Source organism: Neocloeon triangulifer, unplaced genomic scaffold (assembly GCF_031216515.1).
Source record: "Neocloeon triangulifer isolate White Clay Creek 2 clone unplaced genomic scaffold, ASM3121651v1 ptg000003l, whole genome shotgun sequence".
In the NCBI taxonomy this organism is placed as follows: Eukaryota; Metazoa; Arthropoda; class Insecta; order Ephemeroptera; family Baetidae; genus Neocloeon; species Neocloeon triangulifer.
Window position 1 is genome coordinate 6,932,129 of NW_026775546.1, and position 21,037 is coordinate 6,953,165.

General features: G+C 36.8%; 1 protein-coding gene across 1 annotated transcript in view; it reads right to left on the reverse strand.

The window, feature by feature from the left end:
* The window catches only part of LOC132205615 (uncharacterized), a 29,478-nt gene extending 9,278 nt beyond the window's left edge, over positions 1–20,200 (reverse strand). Inside the window, exons 1-8 of the mRNA XM_059634775.1 lie at positions 20,027–20,200; positions 12,042–12,187; positions 11,765–11,985; positions 11,368–11,491; positions 10,174–10,538; positions 7,421–9,079; positions 6,750–7,006; positions 4,208–6,342 (exon numbers count right to left, since the gene is read on the reverse strand). Coding sequence (XP_059490758.1) covers positions 4,208–6,342; positions 6,750–7,006; positions 7,421–9,079; positions 10,174–10,538; positions 11,368–11,491; positions 11,765–11,985; positions 12,042–12,187; positions 20,027–20,028 — 4,909 coding nt within the window. The 5' untranslated portion in view covers positions 20,029–20,200. The remainder of the gene's footprint in view (positions 1–4,207; positions 6,343–6,749; positions 7,007–7,420; positions 9,080–10,173; positions 10,539–11,367; positions 11,492–11,764; positions 11,986–12,041; positions 12,188–20,026) is intronic.
* Between the last annotated feature and the right edge of the window lie 837 nt (positions 20,201–21,037).

A 21,037-nucleotide genomic window follows, 5' to 3' on the forward strand; every position in this document is an offset into this window, starting at 1 on the left:
ACTCCAAATACACAGATAGAAAGAAAAACCACCTTTGTATATTTATACATATGCAATTTATAATATACGTTTGTAAAGCAGCGAATATGGAATGGCCACTTCCTCCTACGTTCGGTCGGACCAACCCGATCCCCAAGGGCAACCACCTTTGCAGATTCGCTTTCTTTCCACGGATGCTTCTGGCCTTGAATTTTTGTATCCACTTATTTTCAGAGCGGCCGCAGAATTTTGCGTTATTTTTGTTTGCAGCGACTTTTCAACGCTTCCTTGTTTGTTTTGACAAATGAAAACAATGAACGTAAGTAAGAAGTGAGTCATTTGCTCAAGTGAACCTTTCTGTATATTTAGGCCTGATTGTGAGAGAAAAGAAGGAAGAAGATGTATTTTGTTAAGTTCAACTAAAATATTTTCAGCTAAATAATTAATTTCCCTGATTTTGAAAATCCTGAGAAATGCTAAAAATCGGATATTTATTACAACGCTTTTTCACCAAACAGGTTCCCGATCCAAGGAGGAATTCATGATTTTATTTAATATAATTGGAATTGCTAAAAGGATAATTTAACTTTGTTACATCAAAATTTGTATAATATTATATTAACTACTCTCACATCAGTATTGCTCAATATATTTAAAATACATATTAATTAAATAGTAGTTTACGATAACAATGTTTAGCCTCTTTCATGTGCTGCAAGTTTTACAAATTTCTTACAATTTTGCAGACTTCATACATTTTTATTTAAATAAAAACAAAATTAAAAAAAAGAATAATTAATATTAAAAATTCATTTTTTACTCATATCATTTTTATATCACTTTTTATATGAGAGCAAACGGAAAAATAACGGAAAAATGCATTTATTTCATACAAAATTTGAAAATTTTACTATCCAGGTATAAAATAAAACATTATATAACAAATAAAAGTCCCTCATTGAGACTAATAATTCAGAAAAATAGAAAAAAATGAAGCAAAATTCTTAATATAATTTTTTCAACAAAAGTCATAAAAAGAAAATAAAATCTCTATTATGCAAAAAAGTGTTGCCTTGAGTTGTCATTACATTAGTGTTATTTTCAGCTGCATGGGAACAAATTCAAGTGAATATAACTTGGCTTGTTGAATAATTTAGCGAGGTCTATGCAAAGAATGCAGTAATTATTTGCTCATAGGCCACTCAACCCTGCGTGTTGTTTTTTTCCAACTGCAGGCACGAACATTATGTAAAAACTGCCGCGGCTGAATATATATATTTAATTTAAATTTTCAAAAGCTTATTCATGAGCAGCTAGCAACGTTATGAAATAATAACGTCTGCTGAGTCAAGCGGCGTGATTTCTCTCTTTGCCAGCCAGCGCATTGGTGCAGCCGCGTGGAATTAAAATCTCTCGCAACTTTAGCCCTGAACTCGACCAGCAGAACCTCCTATTTAGACGGGCCTCTCAAATAGTGCAAAAATCTTTGTTGGAAAAATTCAAAGTAGCAAAGATTTTGGAAGCATTTTTTAAAATAAATAAGTATATAATAAAATACAAAATAAATAATACTAAATATATAATTGAAGAAACGATATTGAAAAAAATAATAATTAAATTTTTTGGCTTAAAAATTAATGAAGAATGAATGGAAAATTGATTTTTATTTTTTAAATTTAAACAAGGAACTTTTATAAACCAAACATTTGAAACAAAAAATTTCCAATTATTAGTTTTGTCTATTTTGATTTTTTTTTTAAAATTTCTATTCGCTCTCAAAATAAAAATTTTATTGTTAGGCCCGTGACTGTATCCTATGACAATTTTTACTGTGATTTTCTTTCTTGCTGGGCACGTAAGCAAAGTTGTTCCGTGTTATATGGGTAGGGTGCAGTCACTTGACTATCGAGTGTGTTGCTTACGTCATGATTTTGTCTTCCACTGTGAGTCACCTGCTCACTAAACAAGACCCTTTAATCCCGACGAGAAGCCTTTTAAATCCCCAGCTGAGCCAACGGGACGTTTTGTTTGCCTCTCAAATGAAGCAGGCTTTGAATGTAATGAATTTTAATTAGATAGATAAAAAAAAAAAAAAAAAAAACGAAACTGAAAATATTGAATTCTAATTCGGAAAGAAATAAAAGTTACAGAAAACAGAAGAGCAAAAAAAGGAAGATTTTTTGCAGCTCAACAAAGCCGAAATCCGGTTGGCGCCGAATTATGAATTTAATAACATCGCAACTTGTTAATAAATTTGCGATGAATCACGATTGTATAACTTGGCAAAAAAAGGTGCGGAATGAGGAACGATTCGTTTTTCGCGTGCACTCTGGTGTGAATGAAAAGGAAGGACATTCTTCCTTGCCTGCTGCTGTTGCCTCTCAGCGAACCGCACACGTGTATAAGAAAAGAGTTTTATTTTCATGGCTCTCTTTCGACCGTTTTCGCCTGCACTTCCTGTTTTGCCACTTGGTTCTCAGCTGTGAGCATAAAAAGAGCTACACTGCTCGCCAGGAGTTTAAAAAAAAAATAGTAAGACGTTTTTGGTAAAAGTTGAAATTTACTTCAATTAATGAAACTTTTTTTGCAAATAATCAAACATGAATAATTTTTATCATTTAAACCATTTAAACAATATAAAATTCAAAATATTTGCAAAAAGAAATATTTAATAAGCCTAAAATGTTATTTAATTTATTGAAGACACGTTTCTTTTAATTTAATTCATATGACTCGTTAGAAATCTGCCTGCCAATCAAGCCATAATCGAATTCAACGAATTATCTTAATTAGATCACTTGAGATTGCATTTTCCCTTCAAGGCCTATGCCAATTTCTTTTCTCCACTCGAAATTTGTTTGCAAAAGTTCAAGGTACGACTTGGGGCAAATTCTCTCGTCGCTGTCATTAATTAGAGTTTTCATTCCAAAGATGATTAATCTGCAACCTGATTAATGCGCGGCGACCTCGGGGCGCCTCCGCAAATTGTGAAAGAAAAAAAGAAAGATTGTTCGCGAGCTGTAACCGAATCGAGCAGAACCGTATGCGGCGACATGTGGCTAATTGACACCTTTCGCCCCACCACACGCGTTGACTTTAAAACGCTTGCTCGCGATTTGATTGACAATTAACACGGTTGCATAAGTGGAAGTTCGGTATTTTAGAAAATTTGAATCGGAAATTACGTCCGACGAAAAACATAAATGTACTTTTTGCATGTATAAAATTACAAAAAATTGAAATAAAAAATTATTCTTTAATAATGAATTTTTCCAATTAAATATAGAACATAAAATGCATTAGAATTCAAATATTTTATTTGTAATTATTCAATAAAATATGTCAGCCATAAAATTAATTTTAAATATCTAATATTTGAAATTTAAAGAATTTTCAAAAGAACAAAATTTTTCCTGCACTAAATTTCCTGAATTAATATATTTATAACGGAAAAATATAAATATAGTTCCAAAATAAATTATTCAGTTGCATAATAAGTCTGTTTGTATGTATATTGACATAGCCAAGAGACACAATTCAAGAGTTGCAGAGCGAGTGTTGCATATGTGTCGATATACAAGTTCTCATTTTTCTGCTCATTCAATGCGAAGGGAAAGTTGAACGGCGGCTCTCGATTTCTCACATGAACGGCGGCATGCATATCTCTGCTCTCTCAATTTATTGTGATAAACACATGCACACATACACGCGCCCTTTGCCTCGGTGTTCAGAAAGTGTGCTAAGGTTGTAGTGGCATAAATTGGGAGCACCCGTTTTGAGCTCGAGCAATTTTTCGATCGAGCATGAGAGTTTTGATGTCACTAGAGCTGTGACAAAATGTTTGTTTCGCCCGCGATAAAATTGTCAAAAGAGGCAAAGTTAATGTTGGGAAATGAGGAGGCCGTGAATGAAAAAGTTTTGATAAAGATAATATTATGTTTGTGGTTGAGATTAGACTGTCTTTGAAAACAATGAGTTCCAAGGTTGCAAATTTAATTTTGAACTTTTTCCATTTCTTTGTTGATAAAAATTATTCTTCATACTTATCTCATATTATAAATCAGTAATGTTTTGATTAATGAAGTGTTTTAAAATATTCCTAGTTAAAAAATTAGTCCTAAAAATTTTCAAAAATCTTTACTGGAATTTGGAAATAAATAATTATCACCTGAAGCACTCGAAATATACTTTTTTTAATAATTTATGAATAAAAGAAAAAGGTACTCACCCCCTGACAGTGGTCGGCTCCTCCTCTCGTTTCGTCGTGTGGCGTGGTGCAACCCTGGCGCAGAAACTGTCCTCTTCGGCGGGCCTAGCGGAGGCGGTCGGAAGTTGGGCGGTCTGTAGCGCGCCGACTTGACGTTCTGCAGGAAGTGGTGGTGGTGCGTGTGGTGGACGGGCGAGTGTTGCTGGGCGTGCAATTGGGCGCTGTACGACTTGTGGATGGCGGCGACGACGGGACTCGCGCTCAGGGGCAGTCTCGGGAGGGAGTTTGTGCTGGCGCTGGCGGCAGGGCTTGACCGGGGGAGGGTGGTGGAGCGAGGAGTAGCGTCCGGAACGCTTCCCCTTCTCCGGGCGTCCAACAACTCCGACTCGGCCGCGGTCAAAAGGTCACCGCCGCTGGAGGAGAGGCGAGCGCCACCCCTTCCAGGTAAGGACGCCCTGCTGCCGATCGAACCGCAGCTTCGAACGCGACCCCGGTTGTCTAGTTGGTCGTTGCTTGAGAAGAGGTCACTTGCTGACCCTGACCCCGTCGATCTTCTCTTGGCTTCAAAGGATAGTTTGCTTCGGGAATCGGCAGCCAGGGCCGACTCGAAACTTCCTCTCCAGCTGAACCGTTCGTAGTCCTCGCGTTCAAGGTCGGATACTCCAGAACTAGAGGACCGGAGAGACTCCCGAGGAACGCCCCGTTCCTGCAAAAGGTGCTCCCACTGCCCAAGGTCGTGTGACTTGGAGCGAGGAAGACTGGGATGGCGACGGACACGACTTTCAGTGTCTGAGCCACCTGGACTGTCAGACTCGTCCAGGCTGGAGGAGGCGGGGGAAAACTGTTGCCGGTGCAATTTTCGGAAGCGGGGCTTGGGACTGGGAGGGGCCTCCTGAAGATCACTCGCGGCACTCACCTCGTGCATCAGGGCAACCAGGCGGCTGCCGATGTGATGCATGACCTTGGCCATCAGGGGTGGTGAATTGTTGTTCGGAGATTCGGAGGACATCTTGCTTAGCGATTTGACCAGGCGTTGGTACACCAGTCCATCACCAGAGGGCTCCACCTTCTCTTCTTCCTGCATTGGATCAAAGTTCTGGATGATTTCCTGACAACTGGCGGAAATCTGCTGTTGAAGTTCACTTCGGGGTCCTTCCAGGTCACTGCTGGTGTAGTCGGAGGAGTCATAGGAATCAGACCAAGTGTCCTCGGAACTCAGGTACTCAACAATCTCCTTCACCTGCTCATCCTTGATGCCAGGCACAGTCTTCATCAACCTCGTCAACTCACTCTCAAAGTACACCAGCTGCGGTGGTTTTCTCGGAGACTCAGCACTCTTGGCATTGTTATTATTGTTGGGTGGCCCGTTGGCCACCACTGCAGGAGGGGCGCTGCTTTTTCCGCCGTTGACCATCGTCTTGAACAAAGCTCTCATTTTAGACATCATCAAATTAGTCTCTTCGTCTGAACTCCAGTTGTTGAAACTATCCTTCCTGGCCAAACTATTGTTGGCCCTGGGTGGACCTGGCACCAATGGAGGAACTTCTGGCAACACTGGACTTGGAACTGGAGACACTATTGGCGTCTTCAACTCTGCAGGCTGCTCTTCGTTGCTGGAACTGCTGCTCCCAGACGGTCCAGTCTTAAGCAGGTCGTCACAACTGCCAATGAATCCTGAATCTCTACTGTGGTGTTTCCTGGTCGGTTGGGGAGGTTCAGGTGGCAGCTCTGGCTGCGGCGTCTTGGCACCATCTTCCGGCTCGTCCATGTCCACTCCTCCGGCAGCGTTGTCTTCGTGGTGATACACCATGGGACGGTGCTTTTTCTTTTTAGAACGCTTGCCACCATTTTCACACGAATCGGTTTCAGTCGAGTCGTCGTTGACTTCAAACACTTCAGACGCGTCGTCTCTTTCCAAAGAGTGGCGCATCGTGCCTCTGGCTCTAACCAAACGCTTGCGCCGCTGCTCCGGACTGGGACGCCCTTCACTGTCGGAACCAACACTACCACTTTCGTCGGTGTCTGAGTCTTGTTGAAAGGAGGAGAGGAAGTACTTTTCTAGGGGCGAGGGTTCTTCCTGATCGTCTGAGTCGTCATCCTCGCGATCCTCCAGCTGTCCGGTTATACCATAAATGAAGTACTTTTCCAGCTCAGACCTGCAACAACAGGGGGAAATGAAGTATAATTTTAAATTGATTTAAAATTTTAATTATATAAATATTTCAATATTTAATTATGAAGCAAAATTTGTTTTATCGAAAATCATCTACTGCGAAAATAATCAAAATAATTACGCCCAGTGAGCAATTTTATCACTCAGCAAACAAGCATCACGTAATAATTTAATATCTCTGCAGTATCGCCAGACGCGCCAAAGAACTATAAAATTACGACCGTCTGTGCAGTCAACGCGAATTTTATTTTTTTTTTACACGCACACGGCGTCTGCGCTAGTTAGTTATAGCACCGTCAGTTATATTCCTCTCCACACTTGAAGAAACCGGAGCCAGAAGCAAGCATGCGGATAATAAAAGAGCAAAACAAACTGGCCACTGTGTTTTACCTGCTCTCGCGTTCCTTCTCCTTCTTTTTCCGCTTGCCGCGTTCCTCTTCATCGACGTCCGACTCCTCGCAGCTCTCTTCCAGAATAGTGTGCAGCGTGAAGTCGATGGCCCGATGGTAGCCGCGCAGTTCCTCCTCGCGGTCTTGATACACTTCCACTTCCTCCTCGATCTCGAGGGATGCTTCGCCCATTGAGGAACTCTCGCTCGCCTCTTCCACCCACGAATCGTCGTCAGCCAACCCTTCTTCTAGACACACCTGAAATTGATACAAGAAAAAGAACTCAGATTAATATTTAAAAATTATTTAAAATGAGTTAAGGAATTAAAAAAAGCAGAAATCACTTATGAAAATACATAAAAAAATTTGAGTTCAATCAAGTTATTGGAAATTGATAATGAGGCAATTTTAAATTAATATTGGTGCTTATCATTTATAGCTATTTTAATTATTTAATCAATTTTAAACCAATGAGGAATACTAAAAATATATATTATTTATGTGGTGTTTCATTTGATTTAAAACTTATAATATAGCTCAAAATTAAAAAAAAAAGTTTATAATATATCTGGATAACAACAAATTATTTAAAAAATCAATAAAATCATAATTCAAAATAAATATCAAAATTAAAATTTCATGCGAATAAAAATAATTTATATTTTGTCCAACCTGTGACATAGTTTTGTCGTTGCTGACGATCTGCACCTCATTCTGCAGGTGCAGGGTGATGAAGCCGCCCGCGTCTTCCTCCTCCTGCGTGGTGTGGTTGATTTTAATCTTCTCGTTGTGCACACTCACGTTCACCTTGGGGTCCGCGTCTTCGTCGGGGTCCGGCTCGCCCTGTTCGGGGCACGTCGGCTTGCCCTGCTGCGTGATCATCACGTAACTTGTGAAGCCGCCGCCTCCGCTGCCACAACTGGCCGCGTCCTCCGCCGACTCGGGCACCGCTGCGCCGCCAGCGCCCTCTGCCGAGCCACCTGGCTCGCACTCAGGTGCCGGAACGAGGTCACGCGCCGCTGCCGCTTGACTGTCGCCCTCTACACCTGCGGCCGCAAGCTCAATCAAATGAGAGGAAGTTGCGACGGCCTCCAATTTAATTATTTCGTCCATTATGCGAGAGATGCATTGCGCGGCCTCATCCAAAACGTCCGAAATTTCTACGGATGAATCTTTTGGAATTTCCAAATCTTCCAGAATTTTCAATTCTTCAGAAATTTCCAAATCTTCAGATATAATTTCAGCAATTTCCAAATCCTTGGGGGAATTTTCTGAATTTTCTAATTGATCAGGCAAATTTTCGAGATTTTCCAGTTCTTCTGATGATTTTTCTAAAATTTCCAAATCTGAAGACGAGTTTTCCAGAATTTCTGATTCTTCCATTGAATTTTCCATAACATCCAAATTTTTATTTTCTGGAATTTCCGATTCAACACTTTCATCACATTCAATTTCAACTTGTTGCAAATTTTCCGGGACATCTTCAATCTCCTCACATAATTGCCCGGCGAGCAACTCCAACTTCTCCTCCACCGCCTTCAAACTTGCCATTATCTCTGACTCTGTGTTTTCAATCGATTCCTCCTTATCATTAGGCTTATCTTCTGCACACACCTCATCATCACATGACAGTCGGCGCGGGGAGACGTGGTACTCCTCGTCATCATCCCCCGTGTCCAGCTGTCGGACGCTCTTTAACTGGACGGTCGGGACGATCAGTTCGTCCACCTGCCCATCTGGAACTTCCGATTCCTCCTCTTCTTCCTCATCCTCGACCGACTCGGAGTCAGACGCGTTGACAACAAAAACGGTCGAAAACTGTCCCTCCTCATCGTCCGAAACCTCTTCTTCTTCTTCGGAGGACGAGTGTTCGGACTGGGCGTCCTCCGAGTCGTGCAGGTCTCTGGGCGTCTGTCTCGTCTGCATCTCACTGATGTCGCACTGGACGCCCGCGTCCGTCTGCTTATCAACGGCGGGTGATAAGGACGGCGTCATGACGGCGACGGGTCGCAGGTCGCTCTGCTGCTTCTCTTGCCAGGAATCGCGCAGCAAATTCTGGTACCACTGGTGCAGGTAGGGCGGCACCATCGGCGGCCGCAGTTTGACGCGCAGGGCCTCCAGGAAGTCGGCCTCCGACCCCGAGAACGGCACCGGCACCGCGATCGGCACGGGCACTGGGTACGGAATCGGAACGAAGTTGGTGCTCAGCCCGTGCAAAAGCTCAAATCCGCAGTTTTCGCACGAATGACTCGGTGTCGCTCTGCTCTGCAAGCGCATCAGTTCCGGAAGCGACCACTGTCGATCCAGGGCGGCTGCCGGTCGCTCGTACATCTGAAAAAAAATTATATTGAAAAGTGTAGAGTTTGTTTTTATTCTTTTTTTTTATTTTTTATCTATAGATAAGAATTAAAATTGCCGAGGTTTTTATTTAAAAATATATAGAAAATCAATGAAACGTTTCAATTATTTAAAATTAGGTTTTTATGGGGTTAAAAATGGAACTTATTAATGATAGATTTTGTAGTAACGAATTGAAAAGCCTAATAATAAAATCGGTTTTGCACTCATAAGTTAAATTTTTTTTGTTATGCTATTGAAAGTCAGCTCACATACTTTTTTTATGTTATTACATATAGGTGACTAAAAGAAAAGAAATAATTTTAATGTAATTAAATCTTAAAGAATATTGAAAATTTATTCAATAATAAGTTTCAACGCATAAATAATTCCACCAAAGAGAGAATAAAAAGAGAAAAATAAAAAAAGGTCTCCAAAACTAAAATTCCAACAAATTTTGATTTGGCCATTATATTTGGATTTTCAATTCACGTCTAAGTTTCACAAACATTCACAATTTACCTATTGATTGAATCCTAATAATTTCAAAACTCATAGAGCTCATAGAATTTATTTCATTGAACAAAAAAAATCCTCATTTTGTGAAATAATGATGTAAATCTGAAATTTAACAATTACAGATATATATGATTTTCCTACAATCTAACTTACATGAAAAACTTGTCTTGTAAATTTGTTCAATTTTGATAGAAAATCAAATTGTTATAAAATTATTGAAATTAAATTGCATTTAAAAACATATTTATATTACATGTAGTTACACAAAATTATATTTTATATACACTTTAAATTATTTACTTTAAAATTTAAATCTAAATATATAATTTAAATAAAAAATTAAAAAAAAAATAAACTTAAATAAACAAATATAAATGATGAATTCAGAAGTAAAAAATATATTTTTCAAAAGATTTTTTTTCAATTTTCATTGCAATGTTTCAAATATCAATTTAATTGTAAATAAAAGATTAATACATCAAAACTAAATGAGATTCATAAAAAAAATTAATTTCAAAACATCAAAATTTAAAAGAACTCACTGTAATTAAAATTAACTTTTGTCCTACCTCGCCGAATGAGCCTCCGAGCAGCGCCGTGCTGGTGAGCGAGGGTGGTTCCTCCCTCTTGGGGGTGGCGGCCGAGGCTGTCGGTGTTGCCATTTTCTCCCTCTGTGCGGTCGACTCGAAGTAGTCCCAGTCGCAGTCCTCCAGCGCAAACTCAATGTCCGAATTGGACTCTTTGGAGCTTGAGTCGGAACTGATGAAGACGAGCTTGTAGTCGTCCGAGTCAGGTTGCATTTTGCTGCCGTCCAGCGCGTAGTCCATGAGCAGCACGGCTGCCGGACTCGGCGCGGGACTACCGGCCGCACCTTCGTCCTCACTACAGCCCATGTGCCTTCGACTCAGCTCCAGACGAGGGCTTTGAGGCGCACCTGAACAAATTAAAAATTTTTAATATAAAACTTTAAATATTTTAATGAAAATTAGATAGCATAATAAACCTAATCGACATATTTCATGATAAAATAACAGAAAGGTATAATTTTGTAACTTTTAACTAAACATTTTGGTTTTCTTACTCAAAAATAAATAATATTGAATAACAAAGATATTAAAAAAAAAAAAAAAACAATGAAATTATCCAGAAAATTTATAAAATTAACATGCAAAATTATTTATGAAACCCTAACCAATTTTTAAATATTATAGAGAATTAAAAAAGTTCAATTTCAAATTGTTTCAAATTTAAAATCTATTAATTTTTAGTTCATTTTATTTCTTTTTAGAGTTGCAAAAAGTATCAAAATTATTCATATTTTAAAATTCCTATTTCTTCAGAGCAGTTAATTTTTTCATTTCATTTTAGTCACGTAGCAATTTTGTTTTGGGTGTGCTGTGTGATTTATGGAAATCTCTAGTTTGAGCGCTTTATTTTGCCTATTGTAGAGGCAGGCAGGCGTCATTAGATTAATGGCCCATTGAACCGGCAAGCCATATGGTCAGTATTACAGTCCTGAATTGTGAGAATGGGAGTCACTGCGCTTTCTCTAATCTCGAGATTAATATTAGATGCCGGTTGCATAAGTAACCTCTTAACCTGATAGAAAGCTTTGCTGGCAAAATGGTCAATTTGCAATTAATTCAAGTAGTGAAATCTTTGAGATTGAATTTATTGTTGGAGCCAAAGATGTTTAGTTAATATTAATTAAAAAAAGTTAGATAACATAAAAATATCATAAAATAAAAAAATTAAATACTTACTCTTACAGCCATGCTGGTTGAGAATTTTCTTGAGATCAAGTGGTTCGGAATCAGCAGTCTTGCGGCCGGCTGTGGGACTTGGCCCTGGCGAATTAGGCACCGAGATTGCAGTAGGCACAGTTTCCTGTAAATTTCATTGCATACAGATCATAAATTTGAGAGTTAAGTTCTAAATTATAATTGAAATACCACAAACTTCATTTTTCTAGAAAAATAAATATTTACAATAATTAAATTATGTCCCATTTCAATATAAAAATAGAATATAAAATACTATATTAATGTTTAATTTTATGTAAATAAAAATTTACAACTTAAAATGGGAAGATAAAGAAATATAATTCATAAGTAAATAATATCTAAAAAAAGATGTAAAAAAAAACGTATAAAAAATCACCTTTGAAGACTCGACTGTTGTTTCTTCTCCTTCTTTTTCTTTTTGCTGCAGAATAATTTCTGGCGACAAGTCTAGAGGTTGACTGACGGAATCAGGTGCTTCTGCGGTTTGCCTGTCAGGTGTGAAGGTGATGGCAGGTCGGACCGTGGACCTCGGCAGGCTGCTGTAGGCAGGGCTGTTCCTCGAAAGAACCGGCGTTTGCTCGGGACTCGACTGCGGATCTAATTTCGATAAAAAAAATTAAATATAAATATATTTTATTAAATTTCAAACAAACTTGAAATGGTCCAGGAACGGTTGAGTTTGCAGTTCTTGCGCGGCGCCTCAGCCACCTGAGGGGGTTGGGGGGCGCGGGCGTAGTGGCGGCGGCTGGGACGACGCACGAATTCGTTCATCCAGTCGAGACCGGCGGCGTGCACCTCCCTGCAAAAAACGAGAAAAGCAACATGAAGTCAAAAGTCGTGACTCATTCTGCGACGGAGAATCTCTCGAGCCAAGTCTTTGCGGTTTTGGGTTGAATTTAAAAACCCGAGATACCTTTAGAATAAAATCTCTTGCGAAATTTGTAGTATGCTTAGAAATTTCCAACTATTTTATTTATATAAATAATCAAAAAAATTATTTTTCTTTTAAATTTTAAGTATCAGTTGTATAGTTTCTGGTAAAATAAAAATATATCAATTTGTAAATTTAAATATTCTGGAATTAAGTTTGTTGTTCTTTTGGGATTTTTAAAACATTTTTTACTTTGAATTTTGAGTTTATTTGAAGTGGGTACTTATTTCATTTGAAAATCCATTTGTTTGATAGTAAAATTTAAACATTTTAATCAATTTTTAAAATTCAGTATTATGTCTGTTTTTTATTCGTGTCACCAGAAAAGGATGGCAGCAGCGTATTTTTTTGTAGTTTGACCATTATTGGAGATCTTCCTGGTGTCTTTTGCCATTTTGTTCAAGGCTCAAGGTGTGGGCCGCGCTCCGTTTGCGCAGCACACAACCTGCCCGCTGCCCTCCGTGCATTTCTCCATCGACGCGAGATAACTTTTTATTTAAATAACTCGCCTATTTATTTATCTGTATCACTCGCTGGCACCGGAGAAATATAAAATCTAAGAATTTATGGCCGTTTGTTTGCCAGAGAGAGACGCCGACAGAGAATTTAATTGTCAAGCGGCGTAATTTATTATAATTAATTATGCAAATCGAACCAGTTTTGCATCATTTTTTTCTACAAGTAAAAATCGCATTTTTTACGTCTCAATCGAGTGTAAAAATATTCACCCAGACTGGAAGATGAGGATTCGATCAAACCCGCGATTGATTGCTTTCCGGCGCCAGCCAAATCAGACAATAAACCGCGGTCCAAGGTAATAATTTACGAGATGAGATGGATCATCAATCCCCACCACTTTTACAACCTTTTAATTAACCGTCCGGTCGTGCGTTTTAATTTTGTAAAATTAAAGTAGAATGCGGACTGGGATCTTCATTGCTTTAATTCGCGAGCATTACCGGCGTGCTTGAAACAAACCATAGAAGGCAAATTCAAGTTTTTTCCAAAGTTATTTATTTTAACCCGTGCACTTTCCTTATTGAGAGCCTTCCGAGTTGCGAATCAAGAGAAAACCTTGAGAAAACATTTTGTAGACAAATATAACCACTCGACGTGTGTTTGTTGCTTGCCAAGTATTTATCAAAGCCATCCTCTCTGGTTATTCCTACAAATTTTAATTAAGTATACATGCTTAAAATGTTAGGAATAAAAAGTATAAGCCGAATTAAAAAAATGAATTTCACTTTTTACAATTTTGTGAAAACAGAAAACAGACTTTCTCGTTGCAAAGAAAAATGATTTTAGAAAATTCCAAAATTACTTAAAAATTCAAATTACTTTTTTTTAATAATTTTTTTGTAGCTAATTAGAATTGGTTTTTATTAAATGTTTTACTGAACTGTAATATAATACTTTGTAGTAATTTCAGATTTGAAAATTATAAAGAAATTAACAGAAAAATTTTTAACTTTACCTAACATTTGAAAACTAACTTTTTTTATTGACTGCCTATTTAAAAACAAAACAAAAATCTAACATGAATCGTTTTTATCAGAAACATTCTAGATTCTCGGTATCGAAAGTCTTTCTTCTCGGGAAAATTTCTCTCCCGGGGCGATTTTGTTAAGTTCATTCGATCTCGGCAAGTTTGTCTGGAACGAATGCCGGTTCGAAAAGTGGAACAGGAAGTCGTGACAAAAAGCAGAAGCGTCTGATAATTATTGTGATCGGGCAGAATCGGGCACAAGATGCGCGCGAGAAATGCAGCCGACTTGGCACAAAACGTGGTGCGCTTCTCTTTTTACGCAATTCCCTTGTATGTACGTTTATATAAAATAATATTAATTTAATACCAGTCACGTCGGCGCAGTTGGTATCAGGTTTTGAACTGACAAAGTCTCTCATTCTTTGCTACACGCGAGACAAGCAGCTCGCGTTCTTCGCTGCATTCGCAACTTCGTCCGTCTGCCCTGCTCTCTGCGGAACTGTACTTTCAAGACACATTTAACTCAAGTGATTCAACTAATAGCCAACAAGATAGCTCACATTATTTAATTTAATCCACAAATCTTAATAAGAAATTACTTAAATTGCAATCAAAATAAAAATATTTATTAATAAAATCAGTTAAAATGGTTTATCTTATTTTTCTTAAAAATCTTGGATTAAAAATGAAGGAGGCTTTTTTCTTTCCCTTTCTTTTTTATATAATAGAGAGGGTTACAGCAAATTTATTTTATACAATAATTGTAGTCTCTAGAATGTAATTTATTATTGCAACAACACGCCAATTACTGATTTTACTGCAGTTTAATTTTAGTTTCAATCATTCTATATTTAAAAGCTTTTTTAGTTCCAATAATATTAATAATTTTATCAAACATCTAAGCTTATTATACATTATTTATAATAAAGCGGTATAGCGATAATTTTCTATGAATGTTTCCTTCAAATCAAGCAGCCACAAAAAGCGCCTGTAGCAGTGTTTGCGATTTCGCATGACTTCATTACCAGCAGACAAGCGCGCATTGTTCAAAAGTTTCATAGAGTGGCCAATCTGCGAGTACATTACTTACAGTGGCGAGAAATTTAGAAAGAGAAATTTAAGAAAACCTATTGAGGAGCTGCTATTTTTTTTATTAAAACAACATGAAACAACCTTCGATCGTAAAAAATGTTTTTTAACAAAGATTTATTAGAAAAGTTAAGCAGATATTTAAAAATAAAATTAATGTCTACAAAAATGCATCTTCACAGAAGTTGAAGAAATTTGAAAGATGAGAAATACATCAATTTTTACTCCTAAATCAATTTTTTATATAAAATTAGGAATTATTAGACAAAAATCTTCTAAATGCAAAATTTTCATATTTCTGATTTCAATCAATAGAAATTGTTTTAAAGGGACTCCTTATTGGCCAAATCCAATCAAGTCTGGGCAACAATAGGAGCCGTAATACACATTTGGAAATTTTAACATCCATTGTTGTAAACATTTAATTTCAATATATCAGTAAGTCCTAGAATTTGCTTGATTAAATTTGAATAGAAGAAATTCGTTTTTAAAAGCAATATTTACTTTAAAAATTTGAATTCCAAGAATATTATGGCATTTTCGTCTCATCATCAAAATCTCGCCACTTATAAATTCTGCACTCTGTGCTTGCAATCAGCAAACTAATCGCTTCAGCGGAAACTTCAAAACATTACTATAATGAGTCATGCACGCACTCCCTGGCAATTAGATTGCGCACTTGAGCAATTCGAGCGTCATAATCTTTTTACGAGAGGCAATTGAATCATCAAAAAAAAAAAAGAGATTGGGACGTTTTTCAAAATTTGGTATAATTTTAATTTGGCGGTTAGTTAGGAGGTGGTCAGTGCGCGAATTGACAGGGAGCAGCGAGACGAATGGAGCAAATTATCGCAGCTTCTGAAATTCGATTACCGGCACACAATGGGAGCGTCCATAATTTTGTTATCCTTGAAGGTGCACAATGACACCGCAAGAGCAGAGAATATATAAATCAGTCGCTCCTTTCAGCCGAGTGCAGCAAAAGGCACAAAAAGAGGTACAGGGCTGAGCGAAGAAGGAAGACGGCGCGCGAAAAAGGCAATTCAACATTCAAGTTCGCCACTGCCAGTGAACCAGAATCGAACCGACGACGGGCGTTAGCGATTTTATATTCAGGCAAAATAACGAGTGCAGACGGGTTTATTTCTCCACAAATATTCAAAACTCGATTCAAATTTGAACAATTTTCAAGGATAACATAATATATTTTTTAAATTCGAGTAAGCAATTCAAATTAACTTCTACATTTTTTTTTGAACGATTGAAAATTAAAATTGATTTAATATTTTATTTAATAGAAAAAAAAACACTTTTTAAATATTTTTTAACAAAGCTTTTTTATACCTGACTGTTATTTAAATGGAAAATTCCTCAGTGATCGCTTTCCAAGATTCTAACAATTTTCTATAAAAACATTGTTTAATAAAAATTATGCTTTATTTTACCAAAATCAGCAATTAAATTAACTTTTTAAATCTCTAATTTTATAATAACATTGAACAATTAAATTAAAAAAAAAAAATTCTAAATAATTTACAGTAAATTTCTTCTTAATAATTTTATTAAACATTAAGAATGCAAACAAAATTCGCAACCCAGAGCTAATATCCAACTTACGACGAGCTATTATTCCTCACTACAATGACCCACGCGAAAGTGCATCGTCCCTCGCACCAGCAGGCTTGATTGACTCGAGCAGGGTCTGCTTGGTGACGCAAACAAACACCTCTTCTTGTTTATATTCCAGATACAAAAAGATGCAGTTTTGTCAAATGGAAACGCCTCCTCCGTGTTGCTAAACTATTTTTTTTTTTAATCTGTGCTTTGTGTTATTCGAGGGCGTGTGTGATTTTCTTAAAGCCGCTTTGGCACCTTTTGGTAATTTCGCTCCCAGCTCCGGATGTCAAACTTCCTGCGCGCTGTCGCTAATTATGAAGCCTCCGCATATTATTGTGTGACACAAACTACGTGGGATTGATCTGAGTGGTCGATTTATGACTAATGAATCGGCACCAAGGCTCATTTCAAGACCGGCGTTGGCGTCGAAAAACACGAAGAAATAAATTCAATAAATAATTGCAAGTAGAAAATGAAATGATGCAGATAATTCATTTTATTGTTATTGCAAAATCAAGAGTTATTTTAATGAATGACGAGGGATTATTAAAGTTAACCCAATCATGAATAAAGTTAAGTACCAATATGATTGATATAAATAGAAAATTTACAAAAATTAAAAAAGTCTGCCAATCAAATAATTAATTATAGGGGAATTTGGTAGCATTTTTTTATTATTGAACACATTTGAAAACTTAAATTCCTTTTTTCAGTTAAAAAGTCATTCAAGGAGAAATTTTTGTAGGAAAATACTCATCTTTCAAGCTCTTTACATTAATAGTTAATTATCGTTTGTCCAGACAGGAATGAACAAAATTCAGTTTTGCCCTGAAAGAATTAGCGTAATTATGACAAATTTACTTCACCTCGAAGTTTAGAATGAAAATTTGCACAAAAAATTTGGAAGTTGACAAACCAAACATTTACATGATCTTCAATTAACAAATTCAGTGACTAGAAAATTGATAGATACTTATTTCATGTTGGCGGTGGCAGGCGACGGTCAGCCTGTTTATTCCATTCTATCTGTATTAAATAGACTAACCTGCGAATCGAATTATTATCGCGAACAACATTCGATCGGCGCGGGTCGACACAGAAACCCACAGCACGTGCTGCAATGGCAATCCGTCAGAATTCGAAGGTGACAACCATTGGAAACTTTCTCATCAACACCTCCGAGCGCATCTGGTCGTTTTTCATTATAATTTTGAATCGAGCAAGAAGAAGGTCGGCTTCCTCTCTCGAATTATATCACCTTTGTGTACAAACAGCGCACAAAAAGCTACGCACAGCCCGCCGGCAATCTATGAAAAAAAAAATAATCGGAGGGATTTTCACTTTCGAGCCGCATCTCCGCGACAGATAATCAGAAAGGTGCGTGAACTTTTGTTCCTGGAAGAAGATCCGATACACGCCGAAAATCAGCACATCATTTGCAGTAGGAAAGAGCGAAAGTCACCGGAAAAAATTTGACCGCAAATCTATGAGAATTTTGAGGTTTTGGTAAAAGCCAAAAAACGGAGGAAGCTTTTCACTATTTTCGTTTCAAAACTTTTTCTAGATAGCTTGCTTTTTATTTTGCGGGTGTAGTTTATTTACAGACAAATCAATGAGCAATTTCCATCAACGATTTGAATTAAAAAATTCAAATAATTCAATATAATTTGCCTGTAAACCTTTTTTCTATTACTACTTCAAAGAGAGAATATCTGTTGAGATATCAACAAAAATTGAATTTTTATTTCCTATTTCCTGTCATTAATTTATTATTATTAAATTCTCTTCAATTGAACAAAACATTCTTCCAATTTGGCATATATTGACTTTAAAAAAAATTCACGATATTAAATATATCGGAGAAAAATTATATATCCCTTTACAATTTGACTTTTTGCTTAAAATTTAGCTGAGAAATTTCCGTGTTGTCATTTTGAAGAGAATAGTTTTTGGGGGAATCATTTTTCCAAAGTGAATGGTAGAAAAAATAAGTTAAAGATCTTTAGTTTCTACATATTTCTATCTCAAAATTTATGATGGCTGATAACACTGACGTTAAAAAGGAAATGCAAAATAGTCAGGCAACTCAAAAAATGAAATCGTTTGCTTGAATTTTGTTTAACTCAGTAATTATAGCCAAAGATTAAAATTCAGTAGAAATATAAAGAGATAAAAAATTATTGTTGTTGTTCCGTCTTGTTTATTTTTCCAATTGTTGCGTTCTTAATTATCCCATTTTTTAATTATATAGAATAAACGAAAAGTCTGAATAAATTTTTGGTAAAAAAAAAATACTAAAAAGCATAATTATTTTTTAACCAATAACATGTTAATTAATTTTTTTATTCCCTCTTAATTTTGATGTTAACTTTTATTTTTTTCTCATCAAATATTGATTTTACTCAAATGTCTGTCCTTCTTTTACAAAAAGTAGATCTTTCTTTCTTCCTCTCTCTTTCTCTGTGCAGGTAGAACCGTGAGGGCAATTACGAAAGGTGAAGCAACCCGACCGAACTAACATACAATCATTAATGGGTGTATTCGATTGGAAAGTACCTATGCAAGCTGCTGAGAGTGAGTGCGAACAAAACACACACGACATGCAGCACGACATGCATCACTCCATAAATAATGGATATTCGCTTGCTTGGCCAATCTCTTTGCTCTCTGCACATATATTTTTTCGCGCATTAATATTAATAAGAAAAGGATTACGTATAAATTTGTGTCCGAGCGAGAGTCGACACGAGTTGTAATAAATCGGCAAAGGAATTATGGAAATTAGAGGCAGCGCAATAAGGGAAAATCGACCTGCAAAAAAAGTGATGCGGGCATACCAACAGAATATTTTTTCATATTTTTCTTTTAATGAATCAAATTAGAATTTATTTAATTTAAAAAAAAAATGGAAAATATTTGCAAATTAAAACTTGCTGTTGATTTCAGAATGATAAAATTAAGAACTTTTTTGCCAAAATTGATTCGGAAAAAAGTTTTTCTTCATTTTTTTAAGAGATTGAAAGAGATTGAATTTAAATATATAAATTTGTGCGAAATTAAATTACAACTTTTCAAAATTTGGATACGGAAATGATATTTAAAAAATAAAATAATTAGCAATAATAATACTGCCATTAATCTCTATGAATAAAAAAATGTCTTTTAACTTTAATTTTTAAATTGCATTCCAAAATTAGGAATTTACTATTCGCCTTGAGAAAGTTCAAAATAATTTTTTTAAATTTCCTAAGGAAAAAATGCCGGACGAAAAACGAGAATTAGAAAGATCTAGCAACAGGATTAAAGCATACATAATAAAATTATTGATTACAAATATTTTATACGAGCGATTTTCTCTTTGCCTTCGAAAAGGGCGTCTGTCTGGCTCCAGACCAGGAAAATATAAAGGAGTGTTGCTCATTCTTGGTTGTTTCTCGCTCGCTGCTTCTCGCGACTCAAATGTCATCCACCTGCGTCTGCGATCACCTCGAATTTGCTTCAAGAATAATACTTACATTTTGGCGAGGAGACTTGAACGTCCGCAAATCACAGGCGGGTGTCCGAGCAGCCGTCGGGGGGCCTTGGCCGGGGGCCTTCGGGGGCTTCACTCGCGACCGCCGATCGGCATTTCGTCGGCAAAACGTGCACTCACGAGCCGAATCGTGTTTATGTGTCTGCTAGACTGGCCTGCTGCCTGCTTCGCGAATGGAAGGAGAAATGAGCCGGTGATTTTCAATTATAACAAACCGGTTTCATCTACTGACGGTTTTTTATCAAAATATCGCTCAAAATTTGAAAATGAACTCAATTTTGAATTTTTTGGTTACTTTAAAACCAATAATATATAAAGTTTCAAACAGAAACGTACGATTTTCAATGCGGCAAAGTTAAAAAATCTAGTTTTAAGTATTAAGAAAACCGTGAACTCGGAAAGGTTTTTTAAGATCGTCTGCTCAGCGCATGCGTTCAGGGCGGCGGCGGCACCTGAGCCGCCTCTCTGGCGATGCCCAAGAGGGATATGGATGGAGTTCTTGTAACTTTAACCTTGATTTCAACAACAACAGCAAAAGCTCGGCAACCCGAGCCGTCGCATGCGGCTGAGATAGAGCTACTGAGGCTTTTTACGGAGGAGGATCTCTTTTTCCCTCGGCGCTATGGATGCTGTCTGTGTCATTTCCCGCACAGAGATTATTGCACTCTAAAAAAAAATAATATAAAATAAACACCACTTTTCATAATTTATTCTTCTTTTGCAAAATATTTAAAAAAAATTAATTTAATTAATTCCGAGAAAGGCTTTAAAAATTATTCACTCTTCATGGGACCATTTTTTTATACATTTCTTCTGATTAAAAGAAAATGATTTACTGCAATTTACAATCACTTTGATAACGAATTATTTGATAGTGACCAATCAGAAATATTTGAATTTAAGAGAATCAGAAAGATATGCGTTCAATGAAATTAAACTGTTTGAAGAGAAAATAAAACACAAATGCTCAAATCTACTACACAATACATTTTAA